The sequence below is a fragment of the Cyrtonyx montezumae genome, unplaced genomic scaffold, assembly GCF_038088225.1.
Source record: "Cyrtonyx montezumae isolate F1298 unplaced genomic scaffold, pur_monq_1.0 scaffold_12, whole genome shotgun sequence".
NCBI lineage: Eukaryota > Metazoa > Chordata > Aves > Galliformes > Odontophoridae > Cyrtonyx > Cyrtonyx montezumae.
In genome coordinates, this window is record NW_027071848.1 from 10344149 (window position 1) to 10370906 (window position 26758).

Here is a 26758-nt window from a genome sequence, read left to right on the forward strand (position 1 = left end):
ATCATGAGCATCCCACACACATTCATAAAAAGGATACCATCCTTGTCTGCAATAGTTTATAGCTAGTCAAACCGGCACAGTGAGAATAAAGAGATTATAGACATAAACAGCTGTGGAAATAGAAGTCTACATTTAGTTAGCCTGGGGAGAGTTAATACACACCATGAAATACTGTCATTCCAATTATTTTAGATAAGAAATTAAACCACTATTAAGGCACAGACCCATATGAAAAAGAAAATCAAATAAAGATGCAGCTGTGATATGAGTCAATAGCAGAGGTGGGCAATGGTATACAAAGAAGTTGGATGAGCAAGTCAGGCAACAGCTAAAAATCAAGAGACCTGCAGGTGTGAGATGCTACTGCTGACTCAGCATTCTGCTTCCCCACATTTAAGGTCTCGGATCCAAAGAGCAAATCCCAACAAAGCCTACAATGTGATAGTGATCTCACCTCAGGCAAAGATGTTTAAGCATAATGAAAACAACTGTTTGTGGGAGGGGAGGAAAAATACCAACATGAAATTTCTGTTAAGAGATGGTGGGACCTAATTCTGCTTAACAAGTTTCCAATAAATATTTTATACTTCTATGCATCACATCACATACCACCAGAGACCAAGCCCAGGATATCTCCTATGTCTGGAACAGAGGGGCTGTCCCTGTGAATTAAGCGAGAAATGTAGCCTGTTGGATGAAGCACTACAGATTGGCACATTGCTTCTTGATTTGGGCACATATCCGAATCTGCTTTTGATCAGACTCTGTCATGTCTTTCTGCCTCAGCAATTTGAAGGCATAAGGCTATCCTTTCTTCTGAGAAGACCTAAATTATGTGGTTTGAAGATTATTTTGCTGCCTAGAAGATGTCATGGGATTACTGTTTTACTCAGGCCTCAAACTGGTTTTCCAAGTTTCTGTTCACACAATTCTGTATGACTACAGTTATTTTCATTAGCTGTATACACTACATTTTTCATAAAATAGATCCCATTCGCCATTTAAAAGCTATTACAACCGTTTAAGGAGTTGAATGAAAATTGCATTATTTATCCCCTAATACTAATCTCTTAGCACAGAACTCACCAACCACTAACTTTATTCAACTGTCCAAGAAAATAGGAGAAAATAACAGTCTAGAAGCTGTAATTTTAACCTGAACTCAAAAAACATGAGCTAGTTTCATCCTCTGTCACAGAGATCTAGTAAGACTTTAAACAAGTCATTTAAGTCACCTGCCTCAGCTGTCTTTCAGAATGATAAATTACTTTCTAGCAGTACTGATAAGGCAAAAGTATGTCTATGTAAGCTGACTATTTAGTACAGTCACCATTTCTCTTCCTAATACCCTGCATGACAGATATTATCATAGCACAGCAGTCCATCTTTCAAAATAGATCCTCCAAAACTCTAAGATCCTCATAAAAGACACCTGAACTTATTACACAGTAGTGTCTGAGAAATTTTCAGAAAAGTGCTTAGAGTGAAAGAGCCATTCAAATATTTGTATTATGCAACTGAAAGATATGCTGGTAACTGATATACTGGACTGCTTAGATGTGATTCTGGGTACCCTGTTCTGAGTGTCTCTGATGGAGCAGGGTTTGGAGCAGATGGACCCAGAGGTCTCTGTCAACATCAGCCATTCCATGATTCTGTAATTACTCTACAAGCGGAACAAGTATATATGTATGTATGTATGTATGTATGTATGTATATATATATAAACTATTAAAATCTCTGCTGCTAGATACATGAAAAAAGGAGAAAAAAAATTTACATTTGTGAATGAAGTTTTGTATTTTCCCAAACTGTACATAAATAGATAATTCTTCAGTATATTTTCTTTAAAAAACAGACATAATTTGCTATTGTGAGACTCCCTGGCTGTATGAAGCAAAGCTCTTCTCATGAGCTGTGAACATGAGCCTAAGCTCAGTAGGACAAGACTTCTTCTGAAAGAGAGGCCCTTTTTCTTTGCATCAGATGGCAATGCAGAAGATGAGTGGTAAAAACAGAACAGTTTTATTTCTTTTTTTTTTTTTTCTAGCACACTGAATGAGACAGATCTATCTATCTATCTCTCTGAAGTGGTAAGGAGGTGGGAAGAAGAAACATGTTCATTTTTTCTAGATACATAACATTAAGTGCTCACTTTGATAACTCATTGAAAACCTCTCTCTACCTTGGCAGCCAACTGCAATGACACAGTTTGAAGGCACACATAATTCTGTAGCACCTTACATACTTGGAACAATTAGTTTGAGGTATTTTCTCAATAGAAACTTCAATGCTTGAATGAAACATTGAAAAAAAGTCTTAATATCTTCAGAAAATAAACTTTTTTTTTCAGTAACCTAGTGACTTCAGTTGATAATCCCAAACGTCTTCTTTAGATAAAGACAAGTTACTCATAAGTATTTGTGATTAGAGTGATAAAACCACAGGAAGAGATGTATAACAAAGCTAAAATGATTAGATTCAAAGCCTCATGAAAATAATCAGAACATCTCTTGACTTCAGAAGTTTTTCAAGTAGGCCTAATTAAGCTTAAACTTTGTGAAGACAGGTAAAAATGAGGATGGCCAAGATCTTACTGAGTTGCAACACAGATGTTAGGTTTTCAATTATATTTTCAGTTCTTAAGGAATTTGATAAATTCCTCATTGCTAGGAACTATCAATACCATAGAATCATAGAATGATTTGGATTGGAAGGGACCTTTAAGAGCATCTAGTTCCAACCCCCTGCTATAGGCAGAGACACCTCCATCTTGATCAGGTTGTTCAAAGCCCTATCCACCCTGGCCTTCAATGCCTCCAGGGAGATATGGGGCAATTCAGAAAGATGGTACAATGTAGAGACATCATAGCCTTAAAAGCAGACTTCAGGAAAGATTGCTTGAGAAATTTTCTACTTTATACACAATTTACATTATTTAGGGACAAGTATGAACCAGACAATTTTCAAGGAAATAAATGTAAGTGCTTTACTATTCATAGCTTTTAAGAATTAATGGGCTACTATTTGCACAGTTAAGTATTCTTCTCTTTAGTCACCTTTTTCCTGGTTTGAATCTCTCATGCTGCAATTTTAAACAATTAAACAAACAAACAAACAAACAAAAATATTAAACAATCTTTTGTCTATCTAAAGTGAACAAGGGAAACAGACACTGGCCTCCTCTTTGAAGCAGGCTGGTATCACCACTCAGTATTCTCTCTACATACAACACACGCTACCTATATTTAGCAACTATTTTTATTTCCTAGATCTCTGCTCCATGTTTTCACATCTTTCTTGAAACACCATATCTGAGAACAAAGGAAAGTAGCCCAGCCCAGAGCCTACTGACATAATGGAGTTGCTACAAAATGTGCTTTTAACAATTATATAACAATGCTAAGTTCAACTTGTGAATCTGGTATAATCTCTAGATCAGTATATGCAATTTCTATTTGAACAGTTCCTTATTCTATATTTGCACTTAAGGGCACTACATATATTGCACTTGCATTTATTAAAAATTTAACTTCTTTCAGGATGTTTTTTTCCAGGCTAATTCTTCACTGAACCTGCAAACGGCATCTCAGATCACCTGCATTTAGTGTTACCTACAAATTTAGTAGAAATATCAAAAGGTGGATTCTTAAGTCCTTCAAATACAACAGTGACAAATTTTACTTTAGAAAGTACTCTCCTCCTTCACAGCAGTACTTGTTTCAGATACGGTTCTGACTATGCATTCCATAGGCCGAGGACAGATTTTAACAGGTATGTTTCCCTTTCTCTCTTCCTAGATATAGATTTATGACTGAGCAATGCTCCATTTTATGTTACTGATACAAGCATTAAATTCTAACCTGGATATTTTTAAATTATAGCAAATTTATTTCAACATATCAACATTATTTTCCATTCTGAGTCATCATCAATTACCTGAAGAATTACCCAGGTTATCTATAATAGCATGATTTCATGGTATTTTTTTTTAGATGAATTGCTTATTTTTAAATATTAGTAATGTATTTGAAATGAATATAAATACATTTCTGTTCATAAACTCATGTATTTCTGTTCATGAACTCTATGAAACTGATGTTAAGAGAAGTCAGTTATAACAAAACTATGTAGTCTTTTTTTCCTTTAGAGAACTGCAAAACCAACAGGATTTTAACTCAAGTTACAAGGAAACATAGCTATTCCACTGCCTACAGGAGGGCTACCCTGTTGTTCCCAGAGAGTAATGAAAACATAATGAATTAAACAAAAAAATGAAACACCGATGAGAAGAGGACAGAGTTCAAAAAAAGTGCACATTTCCTTTGTTCACGGGAAGATCTACTGTGCATTCATAGATGTAGCCATGAAAAACAGACTTCACTTACTATTTAATTTGCTTTTTATAAAACAAGGAGCACTTCTTGGTAGTAAGCACCTCAATTTTGGGAAATTATTATGTAGCTTACATATTTCAGAAGAAGAGGAAAACACACCTCAGAGCAGTTATCAATTATATAACATAATATACACATAAAAACTGCTAAAAACAGAGCTCCCCAGATAAAAGGTATATTTAGCTAAAATATTCTTGGGAAGTTGAATGTTGCATTGTATATTGTCTATGTATTAGGAGATTTACTAAAATCCTCAAAGGGACTGTGCTATGACAGAAAAACAGCTGTATGACAGGTATTTTACTAAACTTCCAAGTGTAGACAAATTTAAAGAAGAAACTTATTTTGGACACGTTAATCTGTCTCAATTTTTATATTGATAAGAAAAATGTATTTCATAGTATTTATTTTGTGCTAAACATTGACTTTCACAGCCAGCTTCGTGGACTGTGACTTTCTTGCTACAACTGCTACTCAATGCAATTGCATAAACTGACTCATTTTCAGAGAGCAGTGGGACTAGAAGCTATCCTCATAGGTTTTAGTCCCTAGGCACAAAAACTCTTCCACTCTTATTGGCATTAAGGAATGCTTTGTTTCTGGATTTTAGTAGAACTCAAGGATGAGCTGAACTCAAAACTATTTCAACCTAGGTATTTCTCAGCATGCACAAAAGCAGAGCTATGAGATGTTGAACTCATCATAAGCACTGAGCAGCTCTCTAACGTTTACAATGGAAGCTTCTTACAATCTCTGACATGAGCTGGGGAACTTGTATTGGAATGGGCGGTGAAGTTCCACTGCTGTGCTTTTTCTGTTCCTATCCCAGCAAAACAGCTGAATTTCCCCTAAATCATTGCTGATTTCCCAGTACTTCTGAGTCCCGTAATGCTCCTTTTGGCTTGCCAAGGGCAAGAACAATTTCACAATCTCTGATGTTGACTCAGCAGATGTCAAACTAGATGACACTATAGCATAAAAAGATTCCCCTATCCTTTTTTTCCCAATTATGCTCTGAACAAATCTAAATGCAAGTTAATTGTTAGAATTCTGAACACTGAAGACTAAAATTGCCCAGTGAGTGGCAACTAACGCGATAGATCCAAGAGCTCTTAGCCCTACTGACTCTTCTGTTACGTCTTAATGACAGATATCACAAGAATATATTAGTCTTTTTTTTCACCGAGTTAAGCATAATGCAAGTCACAACCATAACTTTAAAACTACACATAGTGAATTTTGAACATTAGTCAGAAATAAAGACCTTTCCTTAAAGATCTCATGCATCTGCAAATCATAGAATCACAGAATCGCAAAAAGCCATCCAGCCTGGCCTTGAATGCCTCCAGGGTAGGGGCATCCACAACTTCACTGAGCAACCTGTTCCAGTTTCTCACCACCCACAGTAAAAAATTTCTTCCTAATATCTAAATCTACCCTCTTCCAGTTTAAAGTCATTTCTCCTTGTCGTGTCACTACATGCCCTTATAAAAAGTCCATCCCCAAAATCATATGATGAAATTACTAGTTGTAGAAGAATGATGCTGTCTCACTGTCATGTATTAAGAGATGTGATTCTGCTCCTGAATGCCAAGAAACACTGCAGTTTCCCCAACCAGTTTCCATCTACTAATGCCTGTTACTACCACATTTTAAGTAAATCTGCAACTACAGCCTAACTAGTTTCTGTACAGCAGAGGATTATACAATAAAGAAGACAGCAGAAGTTATCTGTCCATTTTCTGCTGTGTGCTGTGATTCCTGTAGCATCCATTCTACCATGATCTTCCAATGTGGTTGAGGTTCCTTCAGGAACTGTCTGTCTCTCAGTGACAGCTGTAATCAGAGAAATCCACTTTGATTGCTATGTTGTTGTAAAGGTGTTGTAAGGGTTTCAGAGCTGAATATACTCTGCATTTTAGATAATCTAGCACCAGTTTTATTTGTTGCAAAAGTGCAGCCAGTGGACTAAAAGCAGGACTAAAAATTGCCCATATCTGACTATGTTATCTTTCTCCACAAATGGTCAGTCAAAATGAGAGAAGCAACAAGCTGTCAAGAGTGGTATCCAGTTATGGAACCAGATTCTCCATGAGAAAATTTTGATAATGATATTAAAATTGATTTTTTTCCACCTTGATTATGACTAAAATCCCAGTTGGTTACTTGCATATGTATAATAAACTACCATAGATAATGTATGTAAGTCACCAGCATGATAATACGGATGTAAATCTGTAACAGTCCCAGCAAAGGGCACAAGGATGAAAATTCATTTAATATGTTACATCTTTGTCCTCTCAGATGCTTTGCTTTCAGAGCAAAAAATAAATATAGGGCTAGTTCTCTATAGTATACAGACACAGAGTGTGATCCAAATACTTTCCATGCTGAGTACAGCTCCCTAAAGCTGTCAGTAAGAAATGCTGAGCAAGGAATTGTCTGAAGACAACATCTTCTGGTGATGGACATAGAGAATCTAAGCTGCAGGAATCTAAAATATAGCGTTCCTACTTTGTAGGCAAATATTTTAGCTACTAAGGGGAAGCAGTAAGTGAAACTAGTAGTGCTTGTTACCTTGCTGTGAATTTCAAGCTACCACATCTACTGTTTTCTATGTAGTACGCTGAGTAGCTTTCACCTGCTCATTCTCTTGTGCTGTATCAATCTCATTTGGGATGTGGGAGATGCTAGTCCAAGTCTTTGGACCTTAATTAGTTTTATACACTTATTGCTTCAGATACAGGCCATTTAGAGCATACCACAAGGCAGAACCACCATCAGTTAGGGAATACTTATGTTCAGTAGAGAAGTATCAAAGCTGTTTAAGCAAGTATGGTATAAGAATCAATAAGAATGACTTTTTCAAGCTGCATCAGGGGAAGTTTAGACTGGATATTAGGAAAAGATTTGTCATCAAAAGAGAGGTTGAGTATTACAACAGGCTCTCCAAGACAGCAGTTATGACACTTAGTATGCTGGAGTTCAAGGAGGGTTTGGGCAACACTCTCAGAAATATGGTTTGAATTTTGGGTGGTCCTGTGTGGAGCTGGGAGCTGGACTCAATGATCCATGTTGGCTATCATCCCACTTGGGATATTCTGTGATTCTATGATTTTTAATTTTAGCTTTGAACTTTGCTGTTTGAAGCTTCTCCAAGCCACTTGGAATACACTCAGACATTACTGGAGATTTTTCAAGACATATTATGGATCTGTAATTTTTTATTGAAATCTGAAACATTGATAGAAATTCACATGCAAGTATACCTTAGTCCACAGAGACAAAAATCTTATGATAACACCAGTCATCACATACAGGTTTTTACTTCTAATAATGATTTTGGCTAACCAGGCTGATCACTCCTCCTCTGACAATGTTAACTTGCAGGAAGAACAACAAAAACTTTGGTAGCTATATCATTTAGGAACCAGTTAGCAACACACAGATTATATTCCAAACAGAGAGTAGTATCCCTTTCAGATCATACATACAATCATTAGAAAGCATAAATATAATTCCTTGATTCAATTTTTATTAATCTTTAAAAAAAATCACTGCTGGCCAACATAAATCTAGCATCTACAATCTCAATTTAATAATGACAGTCTGAAAACTTTTAATAGCATTTTTATTAACAAGTGATCTTGACAATTTCAATGAAGAAACTAATGGGAAACTTAGTATAACATCTTTATAGAAGCTAAAACAAATTAACACACTCTGTAAATAAAAATTGAAAGGGGTTTTTAATTCTATTAGTATTTTCTATCCTATCTAGGTACAGAACTTATCTTATACCCTTAAGAATCTCAAGGGAACTCACAAGCATCACTTTTGCCTATAGTCCTTCACGTTCTCAAAGGGAAGAAGTTCTTTTCAGAAGACAACAAAATCATACATCTCTGTAAGTAATTTTCCTACAATTCTGTATATCAAGGCAGAAGAAACAAGGGAATTGGCAGAATTTCCATTTTAAAATATTCCCCTTTAGATGAGAGTCACTCTGTCCTTATCTACATTAACTTCTAAACTAACATCTAACAGAACTAGATTGAATCATAAAATTTGGGTTGTGCACATAGACATTTATACATTGTGTGCGTGGAAACATACACTGCAGCAACACCCCTTCTTCAACCTCAGGCTAATAGGAACATAATAAGAATATGCACCCAGGTCCCTGCAGTGTTAGAGGAGAGCCATTTGCTGGAAATTTGAGCTCAGTATTTGCCTTTGAGAAGGAGAAACCTACAAAAATGGATCGGACTTCATTAACAAGCTTAGAATAACAAACATAGAAGTGGATGAAACAGGACAAAGCTCCTCAGGGTTCAAAGGAAAAGTATCTCACTTTTCATGCATCTCTTCATAGCTAGTGATAACATCAGGTTAACACATTCACTGAAACCTTCTGCCTAAGGGACTGGTGCTACTGAAGTGTCTAAATGGGTGTATTTTAGTAGAGTCCACTCTGTTCTAGCAACTGTTAACATTCAAGATATTCAAGAAAAAAAAAAAACCTTTTCAGTACGTCTAGGCTCCTCCCCACTTTCTCTGATCTCTTGAAGTCCTGAAACCTGGTGTTTCAAGTAGGATCTGTTATTAGAATCTTCTTGGGACATGAAAAACAAAACAAAACAAAAAATAAGATCAGAAATATATTATTATTTCCTGCTGACTATAACACCTGGAGCTTTTAGACTTCCCAAAAATATCCTCAAATACCTTGTTTACTTTAGAGTTCCCCCTAACTCCCACACAAAGCAAATAGTAAGACTTATCTTTCTGTCAAGACTTTTGTTGCTGTTGTTGTTAGATAACCTCTCTGTAGGTGTGCCAAATAACTCAGTTATCTGATCCTTCTCCAGACACATGCATAAATGTTCATTAAACTCATGGGTTAACTATAAACATTTTCTCCGCTAATGAAGGATAACATAAGGTTGACTTTACATCTGCTCAAATACAGCTTTATTAAACAAAAAAAAACCACTTCAACTAGACCATCTTCCTTACAAATAAGATCTTTTTTCTTTTCTTCAAGAGAAAAAAGAAAACAAATGAGATTTTAACATAGTACTTGATACACTGCAAGCTAGGAAATTCTTAGTTCAGCTAAGAAAGATGGGATCATTCTGAGAAACATATGGAAATAGTTAGAAGGAGAACAGTAAGTTATGTGAATGGAAGATGTCAGGCTGGAGGGAAGTTCTTAGTAAACATTGCAGAGGACAGTTTTAGTCTTGGTCCATTAATATTTCCATTCATGATCCTGATACCAAAAGCAGCAGTGTGGTTATGGAACTTTTGAAGATGAGAACATTACAGAAAAAGAAATGAGTAATCATGATTACTGGAATAATTGCAAAGTACTTCTTTTTGGGACCCATGAGCATTTCTGCTTTATCTTTAGAATCTCGTGGATGAAAATGGTTAAAAAAAAAAAAAGTAGATTAGTGAACCTCAGAGGAATTAGGCCATGAGAGACAAATATATTCTTAAAAAAAAAAAAGGTGTAGTGCGTAGTATAGTCATTGATCTAGTTTAAAAAGGCCCCATATATAATTAAGCAGATCATGATCAAGTGAGATGAAATCAAATTTGAGAAGATCTGAGCAAGAACTACGAGAATGAAGAAGTAAAGCAATATTTTATTTTATAACAGAAAGCTTTGATCTGTTTTGCTATCACATGGCAGGCTGAGGGACAGTTGTACAATTTGCCGGGTGAATAATTGGCTGGATGGTCAGGCTCAAAGAGTCATAGTGAACTGAGTTAATCTAGCTGTCAGCTGGTTCACCATGGGTTTTCCCAGGGCTCAGTACTGAGATCAGTTTTGTTTAACATTTTTGACAATGATCTAGTGACTGGGAAGTGGTTGTTTCATCATCCACTGGTGAGACTGCAGCTAAAATCCTGTGTTCAGGTTTGGGTCCCTCAGTGTCAGAAGGACATTGGGTTGCTCAAGCATGTGTAGAAAAGGGAATGAATTTGGTGAAGAGACTAGAAAAAAAACTTTGAGGAGAAGCCTGGGGAGTTGAGATTGTTTAGTCTGGTGAAAAAGAGGCTGAGAGGAGACCTAATCACTCTCTACAACTATGTGAAAAGAGGTTACAGCAAGGAGAATGTTAGCCTCTTTTCTAGAGTGACAAGTGATAGGATGTGAGGAAATGGCCTCACGATGTGTCAGAGGACGTTTAGCTTGGATGTCAGGCAGAATTTCTCCATGTTAAGAGCGATCAGACATTGGAACAGGCTTCCAGTGAAGTGGAGGAATCCCCATCTCTAGAGGTATTTAAGTTACATGTAGTTATGGCACCAAGGAACACAGATTAGTGACGGGACTTGGTGATCTCAAAGGTCATTTCCAACCTGCGGTCCTATATTACTTCTTTCTATAATTACAACAAAGAATAAACATGGTAAAAGATAGTGTCTTTTCAGCTATTGGATGATGCTGTAGGAAGCAAAATTGTACCTAAAGCAACACTATGAACATATGAAAATATCCAGTAGTTCTAGAGGATGGAGTTTGTGAGTTTACAAGTGAGATTAGGCACTACTGCCTGAAAAAGAAAGGTAACAAATGTATTGACATAATAATCTTTTCCAGTCTTATTAGAAGAAGAATTTGTTACAGTAGCACATTGATGAGCATAGTTTTGGAGTGAGTATGAACTGTATGAACTGGAGACTGTGGGCAGTTTCAGCCTAGCAATAAGAGTATTGTTACTTTTTTTCACTTCATCAAATTCTGCAGGCCATAGAGTTAGAAATTACAGTATTTATTTATTTATTAAATATTTATATTTCCACTATTCACAAAAATATGCTGTGAATATGAAACTGAGTTTTGACAAATGTTTAAGAAGTGCAAAGACCACAAATCGTGTACAGGAGCTATAAACTACAACCGATTTGAACTGTTGTATTTTCACAGTTGAACTGTGTAAACAAGGCGGCTGCGAATGATTTAGTAATGAGATCACGTGGACAACAAACAGAGAAGTATCATCTTCTCAAAAGCAGTTTCTGGCAAGAGGTGGGTTGTGCTGAAGTAATGGTATTTTTGTGACCAGTGTTAACGGTTGTTTCCATTGGAGTTATTGCTGACTTGAAGGTGTGTTTACAGACAGCTCTCCTTGAAACCAGGTACATGCATTGTGCATTTGTATACATATTAGTGTACTGTCACAGTATGTATGGAAAGATTACTCCAGATAAGCATACAAGAACTGCTTCTGAGATAAACCCACTAGTGTACTTGAAGGATACCATTTTCTTTTAGTAACCGAGCTTGCAGTTTCTCAAAAATTTTTCAGGATGGAGGTGCCTTAGCTACACACACAAGCAAGTACTATGGCAGAATATGGGTGTTCCCAGCTGTTGTATTTTATTTCCTTGGCCCACATTCCTTTAACCCTTTCTGCTCTCTCTTCTCATTATCCACCTCTGTGGGAGCATTCCTCCCACTGGCCCACACACACACACCAGGCAGTCAGGCCATGAACATGCCAGGTGTCACAAGAGATCCCTGGGCAATGCCAGCATGCTTGGGGTGGCTGCCTCAGGCATCAGCTCCTCCAAGCTGATGCAGATCCCCTTTTCGCAGCAAAAGCGGCCTGCACTCCTACACCACAGCGTGGGTACTGTGCTGAATAAAACCAGCCCCCTTTTAGCACATGTTGTGAAATATCTATTGTAAACGTGTAACCCGGAGTCCTCCTCCAATAACCCCAGAATGACTTCGGTTGAAAGGAACCTCTGGGCCCTCCCTGTCCCTAAGGCTGACCCTGCCTGCAGAAGCCCTACGTAAAGCAGTGACGGCGCGCACCGGTCTCTGCAGGCCGTGCCCGTGCTGGGCCGGCCCCGCTGGAGGGCAGAGCACGAAGGGAAAGGCGGCGCTGAGCGGAGCGAGGGGCGGGCACTGCCGGGGCCGCGTCCCTGGCGTGTGAGCATGCTGCGCCGGTAGGAGGGCTTCCTCGGCCGGGCCGGGGGAGGTTCGCTCTGAACTTAGGGACGGGAAGAGAGAACGCTGCCGGAAGCGGCGGAGCGGCGGCTCAGGGAGCCCCGCGGGCAGCATGTAGCTGGGTGACAGCACGCAGACAGCCGCCGCTTGCTTCCTCAGCCCTCGGTTCCTCCGCCTGCCGTCGCGGCTCCCCGTCGGCCGGCCGCCCGCCCGCCCGCAGCTGCCATGGGGCTGCCCACGCTGGAGTTCAGCGACTCGTACTTGGACAGCCCGGATTTCAGGGAGCGCCTGAAGTGTCACGAGATCGAACTGGAGAGGACCAACAAGTTCATCAAGGAGCTCATCAAGGACGGCAGCCTCCTCATCGGGGCCCTGCGGAGTGAGTGGGGCGGCGGGGCCGGGGGCGGGCAGGGCAAGACCTTCTTTTGTTTCAATGGGCGCCGGGAGCGGGCTCCCCTGCCGGCGGACGGGGAAAGAAAAGCTCTGTCCCAACTTTCTGCCCCGCTTCGCCTCTCCGGGGCCGGGTGAGCGGCGGGGACGGCCCCGGAGCTGCAGCTGGGCGCTCGGCCGCGCCCTGCGCGGAGTGGAGCGTGGCTGCCGGGGCCGGGCCGGCAGTTCGCGTTCCCTCGTTCGTCCTTCGTGTCAAAAGCGCGGCTCTTAAGAATGAAGGATTTAGCATTTGGCCGTTTTTACCGTGCGGGTAAAACGAAGAGAGAATTATTTTCGCTAGCCGGCGGTATCGCCGTTTCTCGCGTCTCCCGCAGGCGAGCAGAGGATGAGCGCTTCCATCCTTGCGAAGCTCCGAGTGGTGAGCGCTGGGCGTCCCGTGCTGGGGAAGCGGCTCTGGCGATTTGAAGAGAGTGAAAAAGAGAGCCGAGGGCTGCGGGAGCACTGCTGGGCTCGGCAGAACTGCTCTGCTTTGGCTGGTGCCGCCTACTTCTCGGTTTTTCATCTCTTTCATCTGTTGCCCGGAGCTTTCCTTCACGTAGACCGGCGGCTTGCAGATGCTTGTGGTGTGAGACGTGAAGTTCGAGGGAAAAGAAGTTACTTTAAGTAATCCTTAGAGTATTTGCCACATTGATACATTATGCCACTTTTGTGGCAAAGAGTAGCACCGCTGCCAAGGAACAGGTGTTGCTTCTGTCTCATTAGCTCAAGGGGAAATATAAGGGATGCAAACCTGGAGTCTGAACCCCATATCTGTCTCCCTGCCTTGACCAGGAGGTGAGGATTTTGTTAGACCAGCCGGAGGATTGAGTATTAATTGTATTAACTGTGAGGTGTTGCAGTTAAATAAAGCAACTGCTGGCTTTTTGAGACATTTCTCATAGAAGTGCACGTTTCCGGATTTGTCCCCTTTTTTTAGGGAGTAGCTGGATACATGTCTTAACATCTTATATAAATTTGAAGTTTATATTAAATTCAATAAATTCCTGTATCCATGCCCAGAGAATAGGATGTGATAGATTACACAGAAAATCTCTGTGTCTGAATACATGTATATTTCTATATGTATAAAAACAGAAACTCAGTGGTACCTTTTTTCCTACCAGAGCAGAAAAAAAAAGTTTGATTGTTAGGTTTTCTTTAAGCTATAAAGCTTTCTCCATCCAGCACGAAGATTGAGTTTGTTTAAAGTGGTTAATGTGTTTGTTTAATAAAAATTGACTCCTACAAACCTGGTTCTGCAGGGTAGTGCATACCAGGAGTAAGGGCAGAGGAGGATACTGCGTGGGTACTCTTTTGGCCCTGGAGATTGGCTGCTTCTTTTATTGATGTTTGATCTGGAACACCTTTCTTAAGGTGTCAAAGAGAATACTGAAGGATGAGTTTTCTTTATGAGAAGTAGTTTAGACCTTGATTTTGAACAGAATTTTCCCATTATCTTTGTGAAGATGACTTGAAAATCCTTGCTAGATTCAGACTTCTAACAATTCAGTCCCTCTTCAAGGACAAGTGCTATTTCTTTTTCACATAATTAATACTTAACCTCCAGGTTCCCTCAGCTTCAAAAGTTTTTAAGTCAAATGTTACAGTGGTTGACACAATGCTTGTTTTCTATATACAACTTTAAAAAGCTGTTTTGTAGCCTATCATGTCTTTCAGCCTTAAGAAAAAAGAAAAATAAAATCTGTTCTTGTGTAGTATTTTTCCCCTCTTATTCACTTCAAATCCCTTAGTTTCTTGATCACACATTCTACAGAAAGCTGCCTCTATTCCTGTGTTAGGACAACTGAGAAAATACCTGGATTTTTCTCAGTAAAATAGAAATCCTTTCTTTATACTGTACAGGCTCCATGCAGATGCTGTGCAGTGTTGTGTAAGTATCACTATCCTAGGATTTCTAAAGTATAGAACCTTTGACTCATTAAAATGCACTGTCTGTTCCTACCTTAGCATCAAAATCAGTGGAGTGTAAAATACTGTAATTTTAAAATATTTTAAATCATTTTATTTATTTATTACTATTTTTAAATCTAATTGAATAGTGTGGTAAATATTTGATTTCAGTGCTGAACTCTTGTCCTTTGGTCCTTATGATTTAATAACCCACAAGTCTTGAAGAACAGCAAGTATTTACCATGGTTTATCTCTTTAGGTGATGGAGGATTTTTCCTTTACATATCATTTTGGAGGATCAATTCTGTTAGGGGGAAAAATTCAAATTCCCCTGGAGGTTTAGTGGAAATGAGTTTTGGAATATTTCCTTCCTAGTCATGCTTAAGAAAGAGACAGTGAAGCTTACTTAATGCAGTTAGAAAATAACATAATCTCTAAAGTCGTCTGAATGTAAGATATTAATTGAATCTTTGATATAGGCACAGCTTTTCATAATTAAACTTCTATATTAAATAACAATTTGCAGGATATTAATTTGCTCACAAATCAATACCTAAACAATGACAGTAAAAATGTCAAGTTGAAAACTATGTGATGAGATGACATAAATTGAAGGTAGAACAAATATGCTTACTGTAGCTTGCAAATGTTTTACATTTTAATTGATGGAGTGATCCCAAGATGAGGTCACATTCTATCTTAATGTGGTTCTGCTACATTCATTCTGGAGAATCCTTCTTTCCAAAGGAAATCCTGGAGCACGGACTCATAGCGTTCTCTCTGAAGAGGCAGTTGACTGTTATGAGAATAATTAATGTTAGGGATGATGTCAAATCCTTAGCATCTTTTCCCTAAGGTATTTTGCACTGTCTCCTCATCTTTCTAAGTATCTGAAACTTCTGGGGAGTACTGTAGATCAGCATGGATTGTATGCTTTAAGTTACTTAGGTGTTAACTTCGCATTTGTGTTGCCATTGTGCTTACTTGATCCTTATCCTACCATTTATATTTGCAGTGATAGACTACATTTATTTTAACATGAACTGAGGTGTTCAATATACTGGTCTTTCTTGAAAAATTCATTCTATGCATATAAGATTGCGTATGCTGTCTTAGAAAATTATGTTTCTACAGAGACTTAACCTTTGTATGTAGGTGCAATTATGTAGGATCGTATATTTTCATTTGATGCATCTGTGGGAGGGTTTTCTTGTCTTGAACTAACAAGTTAAGAGAAAAAAAAACGAAGAGTAAAAAAAAAAAAACAAAAACCATGCACCAAAACCCACCAAAAAACCATGCACCAAAACCCACCAACACACTTTTTAGAAAAAGCAGTCTTGTCACTACAATTGACCTTCTTAATTATTGTTAACAGTTACCTAGCTGTTGATTTTGTAATTTCTTTGTGCATCTAATTTAAAAGATCTTTCAGAGGCATATTTAAACTGCTTATGCTTAAAAGCTTAATATAGGGAAACCTGTCTGTAGCTGGACTCATGAATCAAAACTGATTTTTTTTGCTTTTCATTGTTTTTTGCTCATTTTCAGTTAAAATTCAAATTTGTTTTTCTTGTCCATTCATACCCTTAGGATACTTTGGAATTTCATTCCTTATCATTAATTGCCTTTAAAAAAAATGTAGTCTAGTCTGGAGGGTTAACGTGTAGATCATATAGAACGTTTTGTTACATATATGCTTTTACTTTCTATAATAAGGCCAAGTGTTCTGACAGAGTTTTAATGAGTGTTGTATGAAACAGTCCAAAAAAGTAGCATGTGTTTTGTTCAGGTGATCTCATGGCTTATGCAGAAGCTTTCAGTTTTACTCTCTGGCCTTCTTTCTCCATTGTAAATGCTATTTTAGCCATGACTTTGTGAATTCAAGATTTGAACTGTGCAAGTTTTACTTTAAACTGTCAAAATTTCAGTGTATCTGTGGTTCATTTAAGTAAATGCAGTACCTTCTAAAATCTTTTAGATGGTAATGAAGAGCTCTAATGTAGGATAAGTAAGATTTAACAGATATCGTTAGAAATTCATGACTACTAGCAGTCTTTATTTTTTGGAGTTGTCCCATTTTTACAAGGAGAATTAGTAACTTGATGTTCACTGTTTTATTGTACTATATAACACATAGAGGAACAGGGACAAGGTGCAAATATGTTCTTTTTCCCCTTTTTATCAGTGCTTTTATATAAGTTCCACACAGAAAAGATTATCTTGCTAAGCTGTTTGGACATATGGTCTTCAGGAATGTCATAAACCTAACTATAAAAGTGCAGTGATGAGCTTCTCTGTATATACTGAAACCTTTGGGCTCAACTGCTTAAAAAAAAAATGGGGACAAAATTATGGCATAAAAACCTATGATCTTGTTATCTATCTTGGGAATTTTTTTCATGTTAAAAAAATCCTTTGTATCTTTCCAGAGAGATGCATTTTCCCAGATATCTTGGCCTCACATGTTTTCATGTGATTACATCTTTAAAATGTCTTTTCCAGATCCCAAATGGAGCAAGAGTGAGTTCATTGAACAATAACCACTGAATTTCGGTAGCAGTCTTTCTCATTCATTAATTCCAGTTCTAAGCAAAGTGACCGATGCTTCATATTCCTTATGAGATATTGTGGTGGTGAACATGGACTATAAAAGTATTGCTTCCTCCTGAGAATTTGAAACATGACTCACACCACCTTTGCAAATGGAGTACATTATGGAATGCTTAAGTCGCTCTCCCTAGTAAAATTTGGTGAGGCAGGGCACAACAGTTTACATTTTTTTAGTCTCTAAATAAGTGATTAATTCCCTTCCAAATGGAGGAAGAAGTTTCCTGCTAAGAAGTTAAAACTTGGTAATTCATGTTTATGTTTTGAAGTCATTTGCTCCCCCACAGTTCTGCTTTTTGCACTGTCCTGCTCAGCTCCTGCTGCTGTTTCAATATGGTCCACAGACGGTGGGTGTAATTCTTGAAAACCATGTCATTAGTGTTCAGACTTTCTTGCAAAGATACCACCAATAAGCTGGTTCTTGGCCAGAGAAAGAGCTTAGTTGCTTTCTCAAGTGTTTAAAGCAGCTGCAGTCTGTATTGCATTATATCATCTTTAACAAATATATATGGAGAAAGCAAGCACTGGCATGTAGTGGTCTGTTATTTTCTGTCCATCATATGATGTTTAATTTTGAAGCAAGGGTGCCTGCAAGGGAATTCCCATGCTATCAGTAACCACTACTGTGTTAATAAAGCCCTTAAGTGACTCAGCATGGGTGTTCTTGTGCCTTAAAACTAAAGCAAGTATTCTTTAGAGAGGCCTTGTAATTGAATGATGTCAGGTTACCAGAGGAGCAGTTTGGAATTTCAAGTGCCATATGAAATGATGTCTGTGCTATAAGAAAATTCTGTACAATTTTTTTTCTTTTTAAACTAGCATTTTCAAGCTTTTAGAGTGATATTTGAAAAGAGCAAGTTTAATTTGTTTCTTAATGGTCCAGTTGGCTTTTTGTCTATGACTTTTTTCTATTGCTGTGAATAAAAGTAATATATTCTATTAATAAGAAGCCATCTGCTTCATGAATATTGTCTTTACTACAATGGAAAATATGATGCTGTGGTCACTGAAATTATATAGATCTCTTGGGATTTCGTGGGCAGAAGTGCTACAGCAACTTGCAATTTCCTGTAATAGTAAATAACTTAGCATTTGTCCCCTGTCAAAAATATAAAGGACAATTCAGTCCTTTTTACTGAAATGGTACGTGAAGCATTGCTTTTATATTTTGTTCTGTAGTCTCAAAACTGCCATTATAACTACATTTCGAATATGGGGAACTTAGGCATTTAGGAGTGTGGATTTCTTTGTTGTTAAATTCAATCTCCTGCTAGTGTTATATCAAGTAATCTGAACTTGTCAAACTCCATTTAAAAAGTACTTTTTTTCCTTACTGTTTCTGCTAAAAGACTGTTCTAAAACCTTGTTACTCTTGAGGGCTGAGTAACTTAATAAAAATAAATGTAATCTGGAAATTCTAACTTGTTTATTCTCATTTTGTTTTCACTCAACCCTTCTGCACTGCTGTTTATTTGTATTTTCCTGTGGAATAATCATATCCTTTGCTAGACTGAACAAATTGTTCCTGTCCTCTCTGCTAAGAGTTTCTCTTGTTTCTTGGTCATTTTAGTAGTTCTTTTCTAAATCTGTTTGAAATTACTTACGAATGTGCAGGGGAGTAGAAGAAAAAAAAATAGAAGAAGCAAAAATAGTATAGTAATGTATACAGGTTTGATTCATCTTTTTAACTGTATTCTGTGAAATTTCAGTTAATGAATTGATATCATTGTTTATGGTCTTCTGGAGCTATAAATTCCTCAAACATGATGAAAGGTGAAAGAGTTTTGGGATGTTATAAGCAGTACCAATAAAGTAAAAATTAAACTTAAGAGACATGACCTCACCTTCTTCACTATTAATATGAGATGGGAGTACTGTTGGGTAGTAAGCTAACCTCCCTTTGATTCCCTTTGAAGTGCAAATAACTTTCATTAGAAAGATAACATATTTCACAGCACATTATTAACCCTGAGCTATGTTACAGTATGGTTTTCCAAGTCAGTCACGTTATCAGCTTAAATTGGTTCTCTGTCCTGAATTATGCAAACTTATCTTTCACAGGACATCAGAAGCAGCAACATGTTGCAGTAGTGTTTTTCTTAGTATAATTCAAGCATGGGAAAAGTGTGTGGAAATTCTGCACGCATTCCGTAGTCTTATCTCCTTTTAGTCTAATATTCAAGCAGGATACAAGGTGTCACAACATTGTATATCAGATATTTTGCTATGGTGTTGTATATTTGATATTTTTCGAAGAGCTTAAAGGAGTGAGGTTTGCGTGTCAGGTGTGTTATACTGTCTGCAATGGTACTTCTGTTCACTATAAGATAAAAGTGAAATTAGGTTATCTCCAGTAGGATTATTCTTCTGTAAAAGAGCGTGTAAGACAAATAAGCATAATGGGGACTGGGGAGGAGAAACCAACCAAATAACAGGTAGAAATAAGAAGCTTCAATGTTGTTCTTATAGAATTACAGGGATAAATAGGACTCTTTGTTATTGTTTGTGCTTTAGGTAAATCTTCCTTTTTCCCTTTGGTTTCCTGTAGTTGAGGATGCAGTGAAGTTTGTTCATATATCTTTTTGCCTCCAGTCAATAGCACAGATAGTCATCACTGATCAAATTTAATTTCCACATTTGCTGTTGTTTCTACTAGTTTTACTTAAAGTAAATCTGTAATGTGTGTAATCAAAGCCGTTTTCCTTAGCTGTGCATTTGAGCTTAGGTCCCGTGGAGCCACAATCAGTCCTGCTGATATTGTTTCATGAACACTGAAGAAGTGATTTACTTACTTTTCTCATTAAAGTTCTTACGCATGAGATGGAAAATTCAGGCATATTCTGTTTCAAAAACAGGTCAGAAGTGCTGAGCAAAGTTTGGAATTTAGAATCCTGTCTTCTAAGGGCATGTCTGTAAGTCAAAAGGGGATTTTTGCTTGAACTCTTACAGTAGACAGCTGAAATAGTGTTCATTCGTTAGGTATCTGTTTCTTGATAAATTTTGCCCTTTGTTTTCTCTCAACACACTTATACAACTACATATTTCTTTGATATCTGTGAACCATGTGTTTAAACAGCTCATATGCCTTATCATTTTGCTGAGGATCAGGCCATCTCGATTGGGCTGATAACAGAAGGCAAGAGGATGTTTGGAAGAAACAGGAGCTGCAGTATTTCTGCCCTTCTTCGTTAGAGCAGGAGGCAATCAATTAAGTAAGGATGGCTCTTCCTGTGCCATTCTGTAACATTGAGAATGGAGATTCAGGCAGTTTCCCCTGTTAGCTGTGTCATGCGGTATATAAATCCCTTCACCTGACCTATCTGTCTTCTCTTTATCTCTTGCCCAGCTTCCTCCAGAAAATAGCAACAGCTTGAAAAAAAAAACAGCCCAACAAACCACCCCAAGTACAGAATAATATAATTGCAGGGTTTGGGAGGGACTTCAAGAGATCACTGAGTCCAAACCCCATGCTAAAGCAGGTACCCTGCAATAGATCGCACTGATAGGAGTCCAGCCTTGTCTTGAACGTCCCCATAGGAGATTTCATAATCTCTCTGGGTAACCTGTTCCAGTGCTCTGTCACCCTTACCATACAAAAGTTCTTCCACATGTTAGTATGGAACCTCCTGTGTTCAAGTTTTAGGCCGTCACTCCTTGTCCTATCACTACACACTACCAAGAAGAGCCTGGCCTCATCCATTGGTATCCCACCTCCCCTTTAGGAATTTATAAACATTTATCAGATCCCCTCTGAGTCTTCTCCTCCCCAGGCTGAACAGACCCAGGTTACTCAGTCTTTCTTCATATGGGAGATGCTCCAGGCCCTTAATAACCTTAGTGACCTTTCCCTGGACTCCTCTCAGGAGATCCCTGTTCTTTTTTGAACTGAGAAGCCAAGAACTGGACATTCTAAATTTGGCCTCATCAGTACAGAGGGGGAAGATCACCTCCCTTGACTTGCCAGCCATGCTCTCTTTAATGCACCCCAGGCTACCTTAGCCACAAGGGGACACTGCTGGCTCATGGCCAACTACCAGGATCCCAGGTCCTTCTTTGCAGAGCTCCTCTCCAGCAGGTCATCCCCTAACCTGTACTGATGCATGTGGTTATTCCTCCCCAGGTGCATGACTCTACACTTGATCTTGTTAAACCTCATCTGGTTTCTTCCTGCCCAGCTCTCCAGTCTGTCCGAGTCTTGTTGAATGATAGCACAACCATCTGGTGTGTCATCCACTCCTCCCAGCTTTGTATCATCAGCACACTTGCTGCAGGTGGACTCTATCCCTTCATCCAGGTTGCTGATGAAACTGTTGAACAAGGCCAGAACCAGAACTGAACCCTGGGGAACACTGCTAGTTACAGGCCTCTAACTGGACTCTGCACTGCTGATGACAACTGCTTTCTTATGTGTAAATTGGAGCAATGTGGATTTGAGGGATAGCCAGTGTGGTGGATAAGGAATTGGTTGGAAGGCCACAGACAGGGGGTTGTGGTGAATGGCACTTACATTTAGGTGGAGGACGCTGATGAGTGGTGTCCCCCAGGGGTCTGTCTTGGGAACGGTGCTCTTCAACATCTTCATCAGTGATACTGATGATGTTCTCAAGTGCATCCTCAGCAAATTTGTTGCTGACACCAAGCTGAGTGGTGCAGTTGACAAGTTAGAAGGGATGCTATCTGGAGGGACATCGACAAACTTGAAAGGTGGGCCTGTAGGAACCTAATGAGGTGCAACCAAGAGAAGTACAAGGTTTTGCAATTGGTTTAGAGTAATCCCAGGTATGCGTACAGACTGGGAGAACTTAAGAATAGCACTGTGGAGAAGGACCTGGGGGTCCTGGTGGAAAAGAAACTGAACGTGAGCCAGCTGTCCACTTTTGCAGCTCAAAATGCCAATTGTATCCTGGGCTCCTTCAGAAGAGAGGTGGCCAGCAGAGACAGGGAGGTGATTGTCCCTGTGTGCTCTGCCCTCATGAGGCCCCATTGGGAGTTCTAATTCCAGGTCAGGGGCACCTGATTCAGGAGAGATTTGGAATTGTTGGAGAGGGTCCCGAGCAGGGCCACGAGGGTGATCAGTTCTGGTGCACCTCCTATGAAGACAGACTGAGGAAGCTCAACCTGTTCATCCTGGAGAAGAGAAGGCTGCAGAGACCTCACTGCAGTCTTCCAGTATGTAAAAGAGGGTTATAAACAGGAGGAGAATCAACTTTTTATAAGGGTAGACAGTGACAGGACCAGGAGGAATGGTTTTAGGCTCAAGGAGGGAAGGTTTAGATTGGATGTAGGGGAAGTTCTTCACAGACACAGTAGTGAGGTGGTGGAACATGCTGCCCAGAGAGGCTATGGATGCTCCATCCCTGGAAGTATTTGAGACCAGGTTAGATGGGACCCTGGGCAGCCTGGTTTAGTACCAGATCTGGAGGTTGGTGACCCTGCCTGTAGCATGGGGATTGGAATTTGGTGATCCTTTGGGTCCCTTCCAACCCAAGCAATTCTATGATTCTATGACAGCCCTCTGAGCTCTGCCAGTCAGACAGTTCTCAATCCACTTCATCACCCACTCATCTATCCCACAATTTCTAAATTTCATAACAAGAATTCTGTGGGAGATGGTGTCAAACATCTTGCTGAAATCAAGATTCACAACATCCACTGCTCTTTCCCCATTTACCTAACCAGTGATGACATAGAAGGCTACCAGGTTGATCAAGCATGACTTCCCCTTGGTGAATCCATGTAGACTACTCCTGAAAACCTTCTTCTCTTCCAATTGATTTGAGATGGCACCTGGAACAAGTTATTAATCACCTTTCCAGGGCCAGAGGTTAGGCTGACTGTTGGATCATTCTTTTTGTTTCTTTAAGATGGTTATATATTTCCTTACTTCTGATAGCATATTCTTTGATTTGATTAATTTATCAGTCTTGTATACCGCAAATTCCCTTGTTATAGGCTTCTTTGTTTTTGTTTTTCTTCCATTTAATTTTATGCTAAATGGGCAAGGGATTACTTAAGGTATTTTGTCAGACAGGTTTTTTTCAAGTTACATATTCATGAAACTTATTATGCAGTAACTTTGATTATTTATTTATTTATTTATTCTGTATTTCCTCTTCTAACACTTTAATCTCTACCCTCTCTCTCTCCCATGAGGAACTGTGATGAGTGGTTAAGCTGTCCAGGAGTTGTCCCAGAATTTCCATAATGAGGTTATTATAGATCATCCTTCTAAAGTTGCATTTTTATGTATAATTTTGAGGTGCAGTTTTTATCCAGGTCTATTGCTAACCAAGCAAACTTTAAACCTCCAGAGTCTTTTAAACCTCCTGTTTCTTTTTCTGCTCTCAGACCTTGTTTCCACCCACTCTTGTCCTGTAAGTGCTATTGGCATTGCTGTTTATTCAGCTTTGTGCTCCACTGGATCAGAGTAATAAGCTAACTGCTAATCAGGATAATTTTTCATGCATCCCAGTTCTCTGACTTGGTTCATTATACATGTGTATGGAAGTGCTCATGCTGGCAGAGAACAGGGAACCTGGAATTTGAAGCAACTACAGAAGTTGGTGAGTAGGGGAAGAACAGTGACTTGGCATGAAAATATTATCTGGTGGCAGTGACAACTTGCTTGCACTTCAGATTACAACCAGAGTTAGTGTACAAGTTACCAGTGACAGCAAACGTTTGTTTGTGTGGCACATCTGTCATATCTTCTGTAATACTTTTTGGGGGGGGGGGAAGGACTGTAGAAGCGTGACTTTAGAGCTTTGTTCTCCTCCCAGACAGGACTCTTCCAGTGATAGTATGCTGAAGTGCATTCAGTTACTTGTTATATCAGTACTGAATTACAGCAACAGGTTTGTGAATCAAGGAAATATATCCTAATATCCAATCTTTAAGTACATGCATTTAATACATCCTAGATAGAGATTTATGAGTCTAGAACAAGTTCCTCATGCATTCACAATGCTTATTAAACTAACTGCAGTGTTTCTTGTAGTTTTACCATCAGACTTGAATTGTATGCTGAAACTGTAAAACTCTGTAGTAGTAACTATTACTTTCAGTAACAATGTGTGCATGTGGTTAATAGAAATATGTAAAATACATTAAAAATAGAAATAAAGATAGTACTGATGAAAATGCCTAAATCTTCTGGATTGCCATTTTTCAGATGTGATTGAGATCATTTACTCATTGAACTTGAGATATTAATACCTGAACTCCTGCACAGAGATAGCTGGTCTTTTAGATCAGTTTGGTTCCTTCTATCATTACAAAGTCAGATTTTCAGTCTACCATCGAGTCTTCAAGTTTACATTACTTGAAGGTATGTAGAACTTGGAGATTTGGGGAGAATGAACCTTGAAGAAATTTTATAGTTCAATACTCATACATTATGATGCTTTCAAGAGAGACCTTAGGTGATTCTTTCTGGTACTCTCCTTACTTAGTGTCATTGTTGTGGTTTAAAAAGATGTTTTGCTGTAACAACCATCTTGTTTCCCCTTCCCTATTACGAAGCTAAACAATTGAAGATATCGTTACTACCTTTATTTCCATACCTACAGACGCTAAATAAATATGTTCAAGTTGCTATGCTACAACCATGTAAAGATAGCAAAACTAACATTTTTGAAAGTTCTTCATTTGCTGGAAAAGTTGTGTTACAAGTTTACCTTGTTAGCCTACTGATATACAGGTTGTTTGAAATACTTCAAACTTCACGTTCTAAGATGTTTTAAACATCTTAAAAATTCTCATATTTCATGTATGTATGTTATTTTTTCTTTTGCTACCATTACTGATTTAATCTGGAGATAGACAAGGTGATCTAAAAACTAAGAAGCACATCTCAAAACAACATGTTCTATGCACAGATGTAAATCTTGTCATTAGACATCATGAAGTTTTGTCACAACATGGTTGACTTTTTGCTATGTGGACATAGAACTCCTGCATCTTCATGCTCTTAAAATCCTAAGGTTATATGAGAGACTCAAATTATTTCATTAAATGAAGAGGGGTGTAGGCATAGAAGTACATTTCCTGCTTATGCAGCCAATAGAACGGTTTGGGTTGAAATGGACATTTAAGGATCACCTATTTCCAGCCCCCTTCTGTGTGCTCTCCACCAGATCAGGCTGCCCAGGGCCCCATCCAACCTGAATCTCCCTTTGAATTTAAAACCATTCCCACTTGTCCTGGTGCTATCTGCGTGTGTAAAATGTTGGTCCCTCTCCTGCTTATAAGCTCACTCCCAAAGTGTTGGAAGGCCATAATGAGGCCTTCACTTAGCCTTCTCTTAAGCAGGCTGAACAAGCCAGGCTTCATCAATCTTTCTACATAGGAGAGGTGCTCCCACCCTTTGATCATCTTTGTGGCCATCCTCTGGACCCACTCCAGCAGCTTCACGTCTCTCCTGAGCTGGGGGCCTTGGCCTGGGTGCAGTATTCCAGATGGGGTCTCATGAAGACAGAATAGAGAGGGCCAATCACCTGCTTTGCTCTTTCTTCTATCTCTCTTGATGCAGCCTAGGATACAGTTGGCCTTCCAGGTTGCATACATGCACTGCTGGATCAGGTCAAGCTTTCATCCACCAGAGCTCCCAAGTGCTTTTCTGCCTGTGACTTTATATTTATCCTTAGAGTATGGAACTGAAGATAAAAACATGAATGCTTAAGTCATTTGTTTAAAAACTTAAAAAAAAACTTTTTTAAAAACTTTTTTTGTTCACTTCACTGGGAAGAGAAAAAAAATACAAGTTTTAATAAAAAATTCTTCCTTTCTCATCCTTTTTCCTGTTTTTCCCAAGGGATGAGTTCTAGGTGGATTCTCTGGTGCTAGTAAATCTAATCCACAAATTTTAGAATCCCCTCTTAGTTCTTTTAGTTATCTTAGTTCTCCTTTACTTGAATCCTTTGGTTCAGAACAAACTGAAAAATTTCTGATTTTTCTTATACGCATTGATAACTATATATAATGTGACTATTTCTCTTAAGTGTTTTCTGTTTGAAATTGAAAGATGGCAGATTAGAGATCTGATGGTTCTTAGTTTATTTACATTGCTATGGCCTAGCAATGATGCAATTACTTGTTCTGTTTATTTAGTTCTTTTGCTCTTTAATACACATCCCTAACCAACCTGGAGTGGTAATCATTGTAAATTTTCAAAAATAACAGTGCCGATCATGTCTTTTCTTTTTATTTTTTTCTTCCCCAGCTTTCTGACAGTTTCCAAATCATTTGGCAGTAAAATACGCATTATACTCGGTGTCAAAATTCCTGGAGTCACTGGCAATCCAGAGCCTCTTCGACTTGTTTTCTATGCATGGCTCCAATTTTCAGTACACCTCATGACTTCAAGACTATTGCACAATAAAGCACCGTGAGCAATGTGTTGCTGGATAAAAAGCCAGACTTGCAGTATTTTCTTGAACAT

The 26758-nt window shown here is 38.7% G+C and overlaps 1 protein-coding gene across 3 annotated transcripts in view; it reads left to right on the forward strand.

Moving 5' to 3' along the window:
• The first annotated feature begins 12346 nt into the window (after positions 1–12346).
• The window catches only part of ARHGAP42 (Rho GTPase activating protein 42), a 149884-nt gene continuing 135472 nt past the window's right edge, over positions 12347–26758 (forward strand). For all 3 annotated transcript variants that reach the window (XM_065730015.1, XM_065730016.1, XM_065730017.1), the window contains exon 1: positions 12347–12748. In XM_065730015.1, coding sequence (XP_065586087.1) covers positions 12595–12748 — 154 coding nt within the window. In that variant the 5' untranslated portion in view covers positions 12347–12594. The remainder of the gene's footprint in view (positions 12749–26758) is intronic.